Source organism: Mesoplodon mirus (assembly GCF_964341445.2).
Source record: "Mesoplodon mirus genome assembly, chromosome: 5".
Taxonomy (NCBI): Eukaryota; Metazoa; Chordata; class Mammalia; order Artiodactyla; family Ziphiidae; genus Mesoplodon; species Mesoplodon mirus.
The window spans coordinates 130,720,521-130,736,635 of record NC_138980.1 but is presented as its reverse complement, the minus strand read 5'-3'; the positions used below and the strand labels follow the sequence as shown (position 1 = coordinate 130,736,635).

At 38.0% G+C, this 16,115-nt stretch overlaps 1 protein-coding gene across 8 annotated transcripts in view; it reads left to right on the top strand.

Moving 5' to 3' along the window:
- The window catches only part of MAST4 (microtubule associated serine/threonine kinase family member 4), a gene marked incomplete at its 5' end in the record, with an annotated part of 585,767 nt that overhangs the window by 524,341 nt on the left and 45,311 nt on the right, over positions 1-16,115 (top strand). For all 8 annotated transcript variants that reach the window (XM_082620666.1, XM_082620667.1, XM_082620672.1 and 5 more), the window contains 4 exons: positions 1,176-1,277; positions 3,685-3,817; positions 7,518-7,585; positions 10,196-10,281. In XM_082620666.1, the coding sequence (XP_082476792.1) occupies positions 1,176-1,277; positions 3,685-3,817; positions 7,518-7,585; positions 10,196-10,281 (389 nt within the window). The remainder of the gene's footprint in view (positions 1-1,175; positions 1,278-3,684; positions 3,818-7,517; positions 7,586-10,195; positions 10,282-16,115) is intronic.

The window sequence follows — 16,115 nt, the reverse complement described above, 5'->3', positions numbered from 1 at the left end:
TTCACCAGTGGTCATTTTCTCTGTGTTTTTTCTTTTAAATGTTAGCTTTTTGGCTTTTCCTGTATATGGTTTCTCTACCTACATTTTGGAAAGTTGCCTTTGATTTAATGACTTAAATTTAGTAAACATACTACTTCTAAGTATAATCATTTTTCATAGATTTGGTCTGACACTTCTTTTTATGGGCAGGCTAGTTCTTGTCAGAATAAAGCACCTTCAAGAATGATTTTAAATGTTTATTACCATATCTATGAAATTATATTCTATTGCACCAATATCACCTTGATACTTTTTTTGTAATTCTTGAAGGAAAGCAAATCATAAAAATTAAGAAAGGCTGAAAGTGAGCATGTGTAGAAGTTTATATTTAAACTTTTAAAACTTTGGTTTTATATCTGCCTTGATACAGATTTACCTCATTTCTTCAAAAAATATTGAAAATTAAAATGACTGTTAATGAACTAAGTTCTGTCCTCAGGATATCTTTTGTGCTTAGATTTCACGTTAGGCAACATGTAAAATAAAATTTTAGAAGATTTTGAGTTAGTTAAATTTTACTGAGTTGAGTATCTAGGTATTATTTATTCATTATGTGAAATCAAATTCATGTGTATGTATCCAAGTATAAACAGTATTCACCTAACATTTGAAATAAGCAGTGTACAACTTCTTACATATTATGAAATAGCTAACTTACAGGCTAATAGTGTTGTTTATATAAAACATATTTCATGAATGTGTTAAATGCCCAGGTTAACAAAATCAGTCCTTCACTATGTTAGCCATTTCATACTTTTAAGAAGTTCCATCTGGAAAATCAAGGTTCCTCATCAGCTGTCCATTCTACTTGTACCATGTACTCAATGTGTCATAAACTTTTAATGTCTACTTCACTCATGGTTCACATTGAGAGCCCTAATATTTGATTTTTAACACAGAGAATAAATCAAAGTTTTGCAATTAAAATTTAGCTGATAGAGCCATTTTGTAGATATAGACGTTTAATAGTGTCCATTTATGTAGGGATAATGTCTGCTTCTCAATCTTTTAAAAGTATTTTCTAAGTCGCTTAATTTTTGGATATTTGCATTATCTGATTAGCATGCTTTGCTGATTTTCTTTCCCATTTAGTGGAGCAACTCTGTCTCATCATTCTTTTCATTGCTTCCTCATAGGCTCATGATCGTTCAGAAAGTGGAGAATTGGCATTTATTAAACAGCTAGTTCGAAAGATCCTAATTGTTATTGCCCGTCCTGCTCGGTTATTAGAGTGCCTGGTGAGTTGCCCCTCGAGGTGATTTTGTTATTTATTGTCAACTGTGGGAAAGCAGGGACCACCAGAAAGCTCCAATTGTATTTGGCTTCAAAGAGTTAAATAGAAAGAGTCAAGAGAAACAGCAACACGTGAATGTTGATGACAACAGCCGTGTGTGCTTTTTCTTGTCTGGTTTTCAGTGAAATTTCTAGGACTTGTGTTGTGTTAAGAGATAGTTATATCACAGTCTGGTCAAACCTAAAAAATAATCATGAAATAATGTGCTTGACTTTATCTCAGCATAATTTCTATGTTGTAGCTCATTTAGAACACTCTCTGTACCCCGCTTTTTTGGAGGTGCCAAGATGAAGAGAGAGGGAAATCAGAGATACGATATACGGTGACCTGTGGTTATAATTGTTACTTTTTAAATGTGGCATGTTCAAAATAAGTGCTAGTCAGCAGTCCATTTGGAGAATACAGTATGGCCTTATCCAGACCTAAAGGAATGAGACTTTCCAAGATTAGTTTGTTTTATCAATTATACTTTCTTTAGTCAGTGACCATTTTCCTGTTTTAAAATCTTTGCTTTATTTTATGTAATTTTGATTGAGATTTCAGTCAACACTGAACAAAGACGAAACTTCGAACATAGGAATAGTTTTATGGGGCTTAATGTAGTGTCAAAACTCACTTTTAAGTTTCGCTAATAGTTATTTATAACACTGAGTACAATACAGCTTTTCAGAATTTTACGTACACATATGTACAGACATGGTGATATCGCTTTGGTTTTGCTCTTATTTTAATTAAGATTCATAGTTTTCTATAACAGTGAAATGTTTACAGCCCCGTAAACATATACCTGTGCATAGTGAGATGTGGTGGAAGGTGAGTCTGGAGGAGAAAGGTAGGTGTGTGGTGGAGGAAGCCTTTCCATCAATGGCCGGGACCCTTGGAATCACAGAATCAAAAGCATCATTCAGCAGTGAGTGTCTCTGGAAAGATAAAGGGAAAGAAAAATACTCAGGATGCCTCTGGGGAGGAGAACTGTGTGACTGGCAGATACAGGCAGAAGACTGAGTTTTTCCTGCTCTTCCTGTTGTACCTTTTGAATTATGCACCACAGGCTTGTACTTCCCTGCAGTTGCTCAATTTGGGGGAAAATACCATTTAGCATCAAAACTTGCTTCTCTGGATGGCAGCAGACATGCTAAGAGAGATGTTGCCTTAAAAGGGGAAATGACTTTTTTTTACAGTAATCACTCTTAATCAGAAGAGAAACAGTAAAAGTACATGTAGCCTATCAAAGATAGAAACAAGTGAGCTTAGAAGTAGATTTGAAGATGTTGCTGCTTTCCATGATGTTTAAAGCTCAAATAAAACTGGAGTTTGAGAGTTTTAGGGAATGTTTCCCCCAACCAGTCGTCTTAGGCCTGTAGTCCCAGGCTTGCCTTGTCTCTGGTTGTAGGTTTATGTAAAGGGTACTGAGCATGGACATTGGTTTGGCTTTACTCCATTTGTAGCATGCTTTTTCATATGGCCTTTAGAAATACTTGAGTAATTCTCAGGTGAAATACGGAGAATCCACAGTTGCCTATATGGGGCACTAATCAAAATGAGAAAAATTCTGGGAGTGGGAGGATCTAGGAAATCTAACTGAAAACAGTAACTGTGCTTTAAATCTATAATTGTTTACAACACATAAATCCGTGGCATCCATCTAGAGTGATGTGATCCTAAGATTTTTATTATATACTGGAAGCAACAGACAGCAAAATAAAGTAAAATACTTAGGAAAAACGTGTTCCCAAATTTTTACTGAAGACAGAGGTAACTGGAAGTACTAATTTCATATTTTTCTTTCTTAATGTTCACATTATGTAAATTTTAATAACTTAATTTTAGAGCTTGGTGATAAAATTTGGGGATTTTTCTTTCTAATATTTTTGGACACCTCTGTACCAAGGGAGTTTCCTACAAAACCTTTGAGAAAAATGCATCCTAACATTATTTCTTTTGTGGCTATTTGTATAGAGAGAGAAACTGAATCTTCTGGATGAGATTCACAGACTTTTAAAACTTTACTAAAAAGGCACAATTAAAAATTCCGACCTGTTCATTTTCAATAAGATAGATATCTTAAGTGGAACCTAGTACCTTCAAAGTCACATTACAAGGAAGTTGGAAATGGAAATTCTCTTTGGGTTACCAAGTACTGAAATGTATTGTCTTAGAATATGATTAGGCTTTGAATATGAACTGAAAATTATATGCTTTTTAAATGAAGTAATCCATCTGCCTTCTTTCTGTGTAAATAACTTATTACCATGTATATCCAGCAATTTTACTGTGAATGTGGTTTATGTAATAAAACCGCAGACAATTTTGGCTCGAAGAAGTATCCATCTCTGTTTGTCTTCTGCTAGGAATTTGATCCTGAAGAATTTTACTACCTATTGGAAGCAGCAGAAGGCCATGCAAAAGAAGGACAGGGTATTAAAACTGACATTCCCAGGTACATCATTAGCCAGCTGGGTCTCAATAAGGATCCTCTGGAAGGTGAGTACCCTGATTGGACTAAACTTTTACTTGCTTAGGCACCGTGGTCTCATGGAAAAACTTAGTGGCAAGTCTTTATTTTTTCCTCATGTTTTGGCTCTATCTATTGAAAAGGCCAAATTTGGGGACCAATTGTGATTTAAAGGAAAGAACTATATGTTGGATTTTGTGTTTAACTAGAGTAGGGAAGAGACCTTGAAATCCTAGAGTCTTATCAGCCTAACAATTCCAGAGCATCCAAGAAGGGTTTAGATTTCCATCTTTTCTGGGGTTATTTTTTCTCTTGCAGAGCTCCTTTGGATTCTTCTCAAGGGTGCACATTTTGAAAATGTTGGTAAAGGAATTAATTACATTTAATTTAAAAGTGACTTTTAAATGTAATTTGGGAGTCAGGTGACTGATAACTGATGATTAACTTTAAATCAGGTTCAGTGTTCGTAAATCTATTTTTACTTACTTGTCTCAAAAAGGTATGAAAAATAGTAATATATTGGAGAGCCAGTCGGGGGGAAATGTTTTTTAGAACTTATACAAGGATTCCTGGTTGATTCAAAAAAAAAAAAATAGATCTAATGCTATTAAATGCAGAGAAGAGGAAGCACCCTGTTAGTGATTTTTTTTCAAATCTGATATTGGGAAACCACTCCTTCCACCACCTTTTCCTGTACATTATTGTTTGGGATTGTCATTTAAAACACTTAGGTTATATACTGCCTGAAAAGACTCAAAAACAATCATAGACTCCTTTATTCAAAATTGTCTTCCTGGGTCATTAAGTTGAATTTGCAAAGTGTTACATGCTAAATTGTTTGTGATGATGCTAACAGTTGGCAGATATTTTCCCATCTCCAGCCAGGGAACCTGCTGCTCTCTGCCTGCTCTCCTATTTCCCCTGCTTTATTTGCTCTTATGGCCATCGAATCTTTGCTTCCAGTGAAATGATGCATGCATTACCGGGAGATAATGCCAGATAAATTTATACTGTACTGAAAGCAGTACCACAACAGATTCATCACTTATCAGAGTCTGGTGGCTGCTTTTGTGAAAAGTTCCCTGGGGAGAGATTTTTCCCCATAGCTTTTAAATTACCATCTTTACCTTTTTGAATCATGAGTCTTCAGAAATGGTTTAAATCACTGAAATAAAAAGGGCAGATGTTTAATGGTATTTAGATGAGTTTTAAAAATCTCTTCAGGCATTACAAAATGATGCCTTAGCTTCCTGCTTCAAAAGCTGACTCTTGGTTCCATTCCATTACTACCCACTGCTTACAAATAATATGTATTTCCCAGATAATAGTTATTTAGCAGAAACTCTATTTAAAACAGAACCATCTTTTAATTTGTTTTTTTATGAAAGTAATTGGAGTGGGGGAGACTGTCAAAGTATATTACGGTGACTCTTCACGCCGGCAGAGTTAGTTGTGTCAGCCTTTGAATTGTAGACTGAGTGAGCTCTTCACAGTTTTCTTAGCTGGTAGTAAATATCACTGTAGGCTGAACCTTTGGAAGGTGAATAACCTGAGGCCCATTTATATGCCTTTATTGTCTTTAAAACATTTTAATAGTGATTTTTGACAAGTTTCATATTTAATTATACAAATCTATCACTGGGAGTTGTTTTTAACTTTTAACACTTAATTTTCTTAATTCAGATGTGAGGGTAATTTTTAATCTGTTTGCTCTAATCACTTAAAATGTGATTATTGCAAACTCTGATCTACATTTGTTTCCCTTCTTGTCATCACGGACACCAGCAGACCTAAATCCTGACATTTGAAGGTTAAGAGTGAGAGTCTGGAATGGGACTACCCAGAGTGTCAGTGCAGACTGTGTGACCTTGATCACACTATGATGAGCTTCTTTGTTGTGCCTCAGTGTTTTCCATAAAAACTGGATAATGGTACCTATTCACAGGGTTGTTTTTAGGATTATATGAGTTAACCTCTGCACCTAAGATGTAATAATGCTTAATAAATAAATAATAGTAAAATTGACCCTTTGAGCCCCTCCAACTGAATACATTATAGTCTACCTCCTAGTCTATAACTCTAAAGTGCTAGTCACATAGGACGTTGAGGTCATTTGAATGACACCAAGAAAGCACACAGTTTGTACTGAGCTCATTTTTAATTCCTGAACTTCCTCTGTAAGTAAACTGGGATAGTGTCAATCTCCAGTTATTTTAGTTTCTGGAGTTAATTATTCTCTAAAGACAGCACTCCATTGTTACTTTGCTTCATGTGTTTTATGTGTAATCTCTCCCAAAAAAAGATGATTATATTTATAAGAACATGAATACATAAAATTCTGAGAGCCTAAGAAATAATATTAGATGCACACAAAAATATGTAACTAAAACCTCTAACTTTTTATCATACACATTCGATTTTCAAAAATTAGAAAATTCAAATTACCTGTGGTCCTACCACTTAGCGATAAGCCCCTTTAAAGTTTTGGAGAAAATTTTTTCATGTTCTTTTTTTTAATAAAACATGTTTTGTTTTTTCTTAAGTGTGCATTGTTTGATAAAAATCAAAATGAACGATAAAATAAATTAGGTTTTCTCATTTACTTATATAGACTTAAGGATGCATTCCAATGTAGGTTGAGCAATGAAATGCTTTGTCTCTTAACTAGACCACTAGGGTAGAATTTAGGCTTGTGTCAAGCATGTGGCATCCAGCCTAGTACTGACTACTTTACATGATATAATCAATGGTAATAAATAACAATCAACATTCAGCGAGCACTTAATTTTTGTTAGTCAGCATGCTAAGAGCTTTACATGCATTATCACATGTGATACTCATAAAAAAATCCAAGAGATAAACAATATTGTTCCCATCTTACAGAGGAAGAACCCAAGGTTAAAAAGCCACTAGTAAGGGCTTCCCTGGTGGCGCAGTGGTTGAGAGTCCGCCTGCCGATGCAGGGGACACAGGTTCATGCCCCTGTCCGGGAAGATCCCACATGCCGCGGAGCGGCTGGGCCCGTGAGCCATGGCCACTGACCCTGCACGTCCGGAGCCTGTGCTCCGCAACGGGAGAGGCCACAACAGTGAGAGGCCCGCGTACTGCAAAAAAAAAAAAAAAAAAAAAAGCCACTAGTAAGTGCTCTTAGTGGTGGCAACTTTAGTCTTTTCAACTCCAAACTCCTCTTAACAACTACTATTGCTTCCTTTCTGACAAGTTGTGGATTCTTATGTACTAGGAGGGCCAGCTCTCAGTGGACGTGAAGGAATGGAGCAAGGGATGCTCATGAGAACTTGAGACTCATCTCTGAGCTGTAGTCAGTGCATCTCTGATGCCTGGGAAACTTGCCTCTCTTGAATATCTGATTACAAGCATAATCATTGAGCCCCCAAACCTTTTCCAAGCTGTGGTGATTGTGTCAGCCACTGAATCCTGCTAACATGAGCAGAGGCCCAGCTCTAAGTAGCTGTGTCTATGTGTTCATAAGAAATGGAGTTCTAGGAAAAAGGGCATGAAATGAACAATTTCAAAATATCAATATCAGTTGTTGGTTCTTGCCATTTTGGAATTAAGATTTTCTCATGTGTACATTGGAGTATAGAGTAAATTCTTCTTTTTTTAATATTGGAGAAATTGTGCTTCTTTTGTTTTAGCATAGTACTCTTGTCTAGTTACAATTGTCCTATTTCTCTTAAACTTAGCTTTTTTTTTTTTTTTTTAATTTAGAAATGGCTCAGCTGGGAAACTATGATAGTGGGACAGCAGAAACACCAGAAACAGATGAATCAGTGAAAGTAAGTATCTTTCTTGATGAAATATGATGTTGGCTTTTCTGTTTATTAGCATCTGGAGATTTTGGCTGTGTTAATTACTTTATTTGTTCAACACATATTTATTGTGCTTCTATATGCAAGGCACCAGGCATACAGTTTTAGCCCCTCTCTTCAAAGAGAAACAAATTAATAAAGAGAAATCATGCACAAAAAATCAAAATGAGAAACTTGAATAAGATCTATAAAGAAAAAGGGCCATGTGCTCCTGGAACATAACATTAAAGAGATTTACCTTCATAACATAAAGAGATTTACCAGTCCAGAAAGATCTCCTAAGGAAAGGACACTCGAGATGTGAGAAGTGACTAGGATGAGAAAGGGCAGAGGGAACATTCCAGGCCAAGGGACCATCATGTGACACAAGGGAGCGAGTATATCTGAAGGCTTAAGAGTGAGGGAGACCGTGCAGCCTAGAGAGCTCGGGTAAAAACTGGACACAGACATGCTTGCTGTTCATCATTGTCAAATTGTTTCTTTCAAAGAACAGTGGGAAGCTGTTGAACTGTGGAGGAAATGTATATGTGTGGAGGATGAGGAGGCGTAGATAGGGAGATGACCCAAACAGAGTAACGACGTGAAAAAAAATCACACTGATTGCAGTGTAGGAAGTAGATGGGGTGAGGAAAGCCAGCTGGAGTGACCCTGGGGAGGCCATTTGAAAGTCTGCAGCAGTGACACAGATGAGAGGTCCTGGATGCTGGTGCCATTCTTCCTAATTGTGAATAGCAGAAGAGGAACCAGGATGGACCACCCCCAGCATCGGGGGTTGGTCAGGAAAGAGGGGCAGCTGTGCCTGGGGGCTTAAAAATCCAGGCTCTGGAGTCAGGTTTCCAGATTTCAAAGCTGGCTTCACTTCTTACTAGCTTGGGTAAAAAAAAAAAAAAATATCTCTGTGCCTCAGTTTCCTCAACTGTAAAATAGATATAAAAGATTAAATAAGGGGCTTCCCTGGTGGTGCAGTGGTTGAGAGTCCGCCTGCTGATGCAGGGGACACGGGTTCATGCCCCGGTCCGGGAAGATCCCACATGCCGCAGAGCGGCTGGGCCCGTGAGCCATGGCCGCTGAGCCTGCACATCCGGAGCCTGTGCTCTGTAATGGGAGAGGCCACAACAGTGAGAGGCCCGCATACCGCAAAAAAAAAAAAAAAAAAAAAGATTAAATAAGGTAGTCTGTGTAAAATGATTAGGACAGCTTCACATATGCTAAATAAATGATAGCTGTTTTTGTTAGTTTCATCATAACTGCCGTAATTTTGAGTGAGCTTAAGCTGAAGTTCCTTTGAGACAGCCAAGGAGAGCCGTCAAGCAGTCAATTGTATATAAGGTGTGGGATCTTCCGGCCCTGAGAGGGAGAGTTTTTGGTGGATGGTCTAGGTGACTTAGGAGTCATCCATAGGCAAGGGTGAGGTCACTCAGGTGAGGAAGAGTTAATGAGACAAAAGGGCTGGTTCAGGGCCTTGTAGCTGGAGCTGTGGAGAGCAGTCGGAGTGGGGTGGCTGACCAAGTAAGGGGTCCCAGTCTTGGATGATGTTTTCTGAGGTGGGGTGTTGGCAGGTGATGAGTAGACCCAGATCCTATGGCCAGAGGCCAAGGAGAAACAGAGAAAGGAGCTGGTTGAATTGAGGAGGTCAGGTAGCCCAGAGGCCAGGTTGTTGGCTGAGTTATCTGTGTAGATACGGAAGTCACTCAGGATGGTGAGAGAATGCAGGCACTGAGGACAGTGGGAAGCTCGGTCTGAATATTCCAGAGGTGGCGGGGCAGCCGAGTGGGCAGGTGCCAGCGCTGAGTGGGGGAGGATGGCACATACCTCAGAGTCATGGGTTTCTTCCAAAATTATGGGAAGGGGATTCTGGTCTCTGCAGAGGGAGCAGAATGACTGTTAACCCCCTCTCAGTGCTAAGATACATGGGGCGTGAGAAAATTTTGTAAAAAAAAAAAAAAAACAACTTTGTTTACTCGTGTCCTTTGAACTAAACTTTTTAAAGAGCTATCTTTTTGAAAATTGGTGTCCAAACCATGGTAAGTAAGACTTACGGTGGATGGAAGTAAAGAAAAACAGGCATGCTCTGCCTGGCTGTCTCATTTGTTGCCAACTACCTTTTCCAAACAGGAAAGGTTGCCACAGGAATGAAATGGACATGCTCTGGTCAGTGGCAGAGAAGCCACGTGATCCACCAACCCGTAGAGGGCCACTCCAGCCCATTCTTTTCTGATTGACTGAAACTGGAATTAAGCTTTGGCATTTTGGACTTAAATCTTAAAACTTTAAAAGACTAGGGTGAGGCTCACCTGAATGGTTTACAGAGGTAAATTAAAAATCAGGAATTTTCAAAAACGTGGTGCCTCTATCTCCTGGAAATGATGTTAACTTAAATGAAACTGAGCCAGTCATGAGGAGTAGTTTATCAGCACTGCTGTGGAAAATTGAGCTTTAAAGCCATCCCCCAGGTTCCTTTGGCTAGAATACTGCACTTGAACATATTAAACAATAAAGCATGCAATTCAAATATTAGTTATTTTACTGCTAAAATCATTTTCTTAAATTTTTTAACATCCATATTTTGTCTCCAAGAGCTCTAATGCTTCCCTGAAACTTCGAAGGAAACCTCGGGAAAGTGATTTTGAGACGATTAAATTGATTAGCAATGGAGCCTATGGGTGAGTAATTCAGGAAAACTCTCTATTATATTTTAACACACCTGAGAAATATATTGTTCACATTGATCTTATGCCAAATAGATGTTGTTGGGGACTTGAGTTTTCAGATCACTGCTCCTTCATTGATGGGTAACAGGTGAAGCCCAAATCATTTTTCATTGGATACCCAATCAGAAAACATTTCAAGTGACCTGGGGGTCATTTTAGAGCATGGGAGAGGAAGACTTTAGAAAGTAAAAATTTCTAAAGTAAGGGAAAAGTTTTGTTTATGCCTGTTTTTATGTAGATACACATACACATCTGGATATATATATCTGAATATACATAAATTCATTTGTAGCATTTCTACTTGAGAATTAGCCAGTACTTCCTATCTGACCAGCAGTCAACCTTGGGAGAGTAGTACTTTAATAAGAAGGCTGATTGAAAATTTAAAGCAACACACTGCTTTTAGTCTTTTTTTTTTTTTTTCTCCTATGTTGGGTGCATATATATATATTTATTATTTTATTTTTTTATTTTTTGCTTTATAACAAATTTAATCAGTTATACATATACATATGTTCCCATATCCCCTCCCTTTTGCGTCTCCCTCCCACCCTCCCTATCCCACCCCTCCAGGCGGTCACAAAGCACCGAGCTGATCTCCCTGTGCTATGCGGCTGCTTCCCACTAGCTATCTACCTTATGTTTGGTAGTGTATATATGTCCATGCCGCTCTTCCACTTCGTCCCAGCTTACCCTTCCCCCTCCCCATATCCTCAAGTCCATTCTCTAGTAGGTCTGTGTCTTTATTCCTGTCTTACCCCTATGTTCTTCATGACATTTTTTTCCCTTAAATTCCATATATATGTGTCAGCATACAGTATTTGTCTTTCTCTTTCTGACTTACTTCACTCTGTATGACAGGCTCTAGGTCCATCCACCTCATTACATTAGCTCAATTTCATTTCTTTTTATGGCTGAGTAATATTCCATTGTATATATGTGCCACATCTTCTTTACCCATTAATCTGATGGTGGACACTTAGGTTGTTTCCATCTCCGGGCTATTGTAAATAGGGCTGCTATGAACATTTTGGTACATGTCTCTTTTTGAATTATGGTTTTCTCAGGGTATATGCCCAGTAGTGGGATTGCTGGGTCATATGGTAGCTCTATTTGTAGTTTTTTAAGGAACCTCCATACCGTTCTCCATAGTGGCTGTACCAATTCACATTCCCACCAGCAGTGCAAGAGTGTTCCTTTTTTTCCACACCCTCTCCAGCATTTATTGTTTCTAGATTTTTTGATGATGGCCATTCTGACTGGTGTGAGATGATATCTCATTGTAGTTTTGATTTGCATTTCTCTAATGAGCAAAGATGTTGAGCATCCTTTCATGTGTTTGTTGGCAGTCTGTATATCTTCTTTGGAGAAATGTCTATTTAGGTCTTCTGCCCATTTTTGGATTGGGTTGTTTGTTTTTTTGTTATTGAGCTGCATGAGCTGCTTATAAATTTTGGAGATTAATCCTTTGTCAGTTGCTTCATTTACAAATATTTTCTCCCATTCTGAGAGTTGTCTTTTGGTCTTGTTTATGGTTTCCTTTGCTGTGCAAAAGCTTTTAAGTTTCATTAGGTCCCATGTGTTTATTTTTGTCTTTATTTCTATTTCTCTAGGAGGTGGGTCCAAAAGGATCTTGCTGTGATTTATGTCATAGAGTGTTCTGCCTATGTTTTCCTCTAAGAGTTTGATAGTGTCTGGCCTTACATTTAGGTCTTTAATCCATTTTGAGCTTATTTTTGTGTATGGTGTTAGGGAGTGATCTAATCTCATACTTGTACATGTCCCTATCCAGTTTTCCCAGCACCACTTATTGAAGAGACTGTCCTTTCTCCACTGTACATTCCTGCCTCCTTTATCAAAGATAAGGTGACCATATGTCCGTGGGTTTATCTCTGGGCTTTCTATCCTGTTCCATTGATCTATCTTTCTGTTTTTGTGCCAGTACCATACTGTCTTGATTACTGTAGCTTTGTAGTATAGTCTGAAGTCAGGGAGCCTGATTCCTCCAGCTCCATTTTTCGTTCTCAAGATTGCTTTGGCTATTTGGGGTCTTTTGTGTTTCCATACAAATTGTGAAATTTTTTGCTCTAGTTCTGTGAAAAATGCCAGTGGTAGTTTGATAGGGATTGCATTGAATCTGTAGATTGCTTTGGGTAGTAGAGTCATTTTCACAATGTTGATTCTTCCAATCCAAGAACATGGTACATCTCTCCATCTATTTGTATCATCTTTAATTTCTTTCATCAGTGTCTTATAATTTTCTGCATACAGGTCTTTTGTCTCCTTAGGTAGGTTTATTCCTAGATATTTTATTCTTTTTGTTGCAATGGTAAATGGGAGTGTTTTCTTGATTTCACTTTCAGATTTTTCATCATTAGTATATAGGAATGCCAGAGATTTCTGTGCATTAATTTTGTATCCTGCAACTTTACCAAATTCATTGATTAGCTCTATTAGTTTTCTGGTAGCATCTTTAGGATTCTCTATGTATAGTATCATGTCATCTGCAAACAGTGACAGCTTTACTTCTTCTTTTCCGATTTGGATTCCTTTTATTTCCTTTTCTTCTCTGATTGCTGTGGCTAAAACTTCCAAAACTATGTTGAATAAGAGTGGTGAGAGTGGGCAACCTTGTCTTGTTCCTGATCTTAGTGGAAATGCTTTCAGTTTTTCACCATTGAGGACGATGCTGGCTGTGGGTTTGTCATATATGGCCTTTATTATGTTGAGGAAAGTTCCCTCTATGCCTACTTTCTTCAGGGTTTTTATCATAAATGGGTGTTGAATTTTGTCGAAAGCTTTCTCTGCATCTGTTGAGATGATCATATGGTTTTTCTCCTTCAATTTGTTAATATGGTGTATCACATTGATTGATTTGCGTATATTGAAGAATCCCTGCATTCCTGGAATAAACCCCACTTGATCATGGTGTATGATCCTTTTAATGTGCTGTTGGATTCTGTTTGCTAGTATTTTGTTGAGGATTTTTGCATCTATGTTCATCAGTGATATTGGCCTGTAGTTTTCTTTCTTTGTGAAATCCTTGTCTGGTTTTGGTATCAAGGTGATGGTGGCCTCGTAGAATGAGTTTGGGAGTGTTCCTCCCTCTGCTATATTTTGGAAGAGTTTGAGAAGGATAGGTGTTAGCTCTTCTCTAAATGCTTGATAGAATTCGCCTGTGAAGCCATCTGGTCCTGGGCTTTTGTTTGTTGGAAGATTTTTTATCACAGTTTCAATTTCAGTGCTTGTGATTGGTCTGTTCATATTTTCTATTTCTTCCTGATTCAGTCTTGGCAGTTTGTGCATTTCTAAGAATTTGTCCATTTCTTCCAGGTTGTCCATTTTATTGGCATAGAGTTGCTTGTAGTAATCTCTCATGATCTTTTGTATTTCTGCAGTGTCAGTTGTTACTTCTCCTTTTTCATTTCTAATTCTATTGATTTGAGTCTTCTCCCTTTTTTTCTTGATGAGTCTGGCTAATGGTTTATCAATTTTGTTTATCTTCTCAAAGAACCAGCTTTTAGTTTTATTGATCGTTGCTATCGTTTCCTTCATTTCTTTTTCATTTATTTCTGATCTGATTTTTATGATTTCTTTCCTTCTGCTAACTCTGGGATGTTTTTGTTCTTCTTTCTCTAATTGCTTTAGGTGCAAGGTTAGGTTGTTTATTCGAGATGTTTCCTGTTTCTTAAGGTGGGATTGTATTGCTATAAACTTCCCTCTTAGAACTGCTTTTGCTGTATCCCATAGGTTTTGGGTCGTGGTGTCTCCATTGTCATTTGTTTCTAGGTATTTTTTAATTTCCCCTTTGATTTCTTCAGTGATCACTTTGTTATTAAGTAGTGTATTGTTTAGCCTCCATGTGTTTGTATGTTTTACAGCTCTTTTCCTGTAATTGATATCTAGTCTCATAGCATTGTGGTCGGAAAAGATACTTGATACAATTTCAATTTTCTTAAATTTACCAAGGCTTGATTTGTGGCCCAAGATATGATCTATCCTGGAGAATGTTCCATGAGCACTTGAGAAAAATGTGTATTCTCTTGTTTTTGGATGGAATGTCCTATAAATATCCATTAAGTCCATCTTGTTTAATGTATCATTTAAAGCTTGTGTTTCCTTATTTGCTTTTAGTCTTTATATAACACCAGGATTTTTTTTTTTCAATTGAACTCTGTGCTATAGTCTGACCACATTAGTGGTGCCCCTTCCTTGATTCATTTTTATAGATACACAGTTTCCCTCTCAGGGCATAAGGTCAATACTGACAAGATCCCTCTGAGTTACTAATAGTTTGGAAGAGTAATTAATACACAAACTATGTCCTGATCCATTTTAGACAGCCGAGAACTCTAGTTTAATTAAGTATTAATCCCAATTCCATCTGTAGGTGGACAACAATAAACAATCCCGCAGACATTTATTGCCATTTATAACACACACAGCAGATGAGATAGAATCGATTTTTGTTAGGCCACAAGGGATGTTTCTCCTTATGGTGTTTTTTTCACCTCTAATATTTTCCACACCATTAACTTAGTGAAGAACTTAAATATTTGTGAGTGCTTTCTATGCTTCACTGATTTGTTTTCAGGATTATGTCAAATGGCATATTTCCTGATGTGGCTTATAAATGCTTTCTGATGTTTTATTTTTACAATATTTTATTTCTTTTGAGGACTTCACTGAAACTCTTCTACCTAAGAAGATTGTTTTAGCATGCAGTTGTTTGTGGGTTTTGTTTATATATTATTGGCTTTTAATCCTTTTTAGTTCTGGAGATCATCTGAGGATTTCTTGTTTGATTAGGGAAGAGACTGAACTTTGATTTAAGGGATCTGTGGGTTTGAGCACTGCTGAATTTTTTTTTTAATTTTTTAAAAAAATATTTATTTGTCAAACAACCCATACATTGTTAGTATAGACATCGTGCAAGGTTAAAACATATTCAAACATCAAAATCCACATTCAGGGCTTCCCTGGTGGCGCAATGGTTGATAGTCCGCCTGCCGATGCAGGGGGCATGGGCCCGCGTCCCGGTCCGGGAGGGTCCCACGTGCCGTGGAGCGGCTGGGCTCGTGAGCCATGGCTGCTGGGCCTGCACATCCAGAGCCCGCGCTCCGCAGCGGGAGAGGCCACGGCAGTGAGAGGCCCGCGTAAGTTCTAGAGGCTGGAAGTCTGGGGTCAAGGTGCCAGCATGGTTGGGCTCTGTTGAGAGCTCTCTTCTTGGCTTGCAGATGGTTGCTTTCTTGTTGTGTCCTCACATAGCAGAGAAAGAGAAAGAGGAAGAGGAGTAAGAGAGAAAGAGAGAAAGAGGGAGGGAGGGAGGGAGAGAGCAGTGCTGAATTTTATTGCCGGTGGAATTCTGGCATAGGATTGTCTATGAAGCACCACTTTTATAAAATTTGGGCATATATCTTAGCAGTATTTGGAGTTCTAATTGGTTGAGTAAACTCATTTGTAGTGCAAATTAAACCACTGTATAGTAGATGAGGTATATCACACTTTGGGGAATGGTTGGGAATATACAAGAAGTTAAACAAGCTGTGAATCAGTAAACACCCAGGATGCAGGCCAAGTCATTAATGGGCTTACAAGCTGCCTGTGGGAGCCTCTGCTGATCAGCCAAAACTTTTTTTTTTCTCTTTTGCTCTTCTCCAAGTTAATCTCTCATTACATTTCTGACAGACTTCCTCTACGATTTAATTATTTTTAACTTAAAATTTGAATGGAGCTACACCCATTCGCCCACCTGATCAGGATGCTGATAGTGGGCTTCTGTGAAT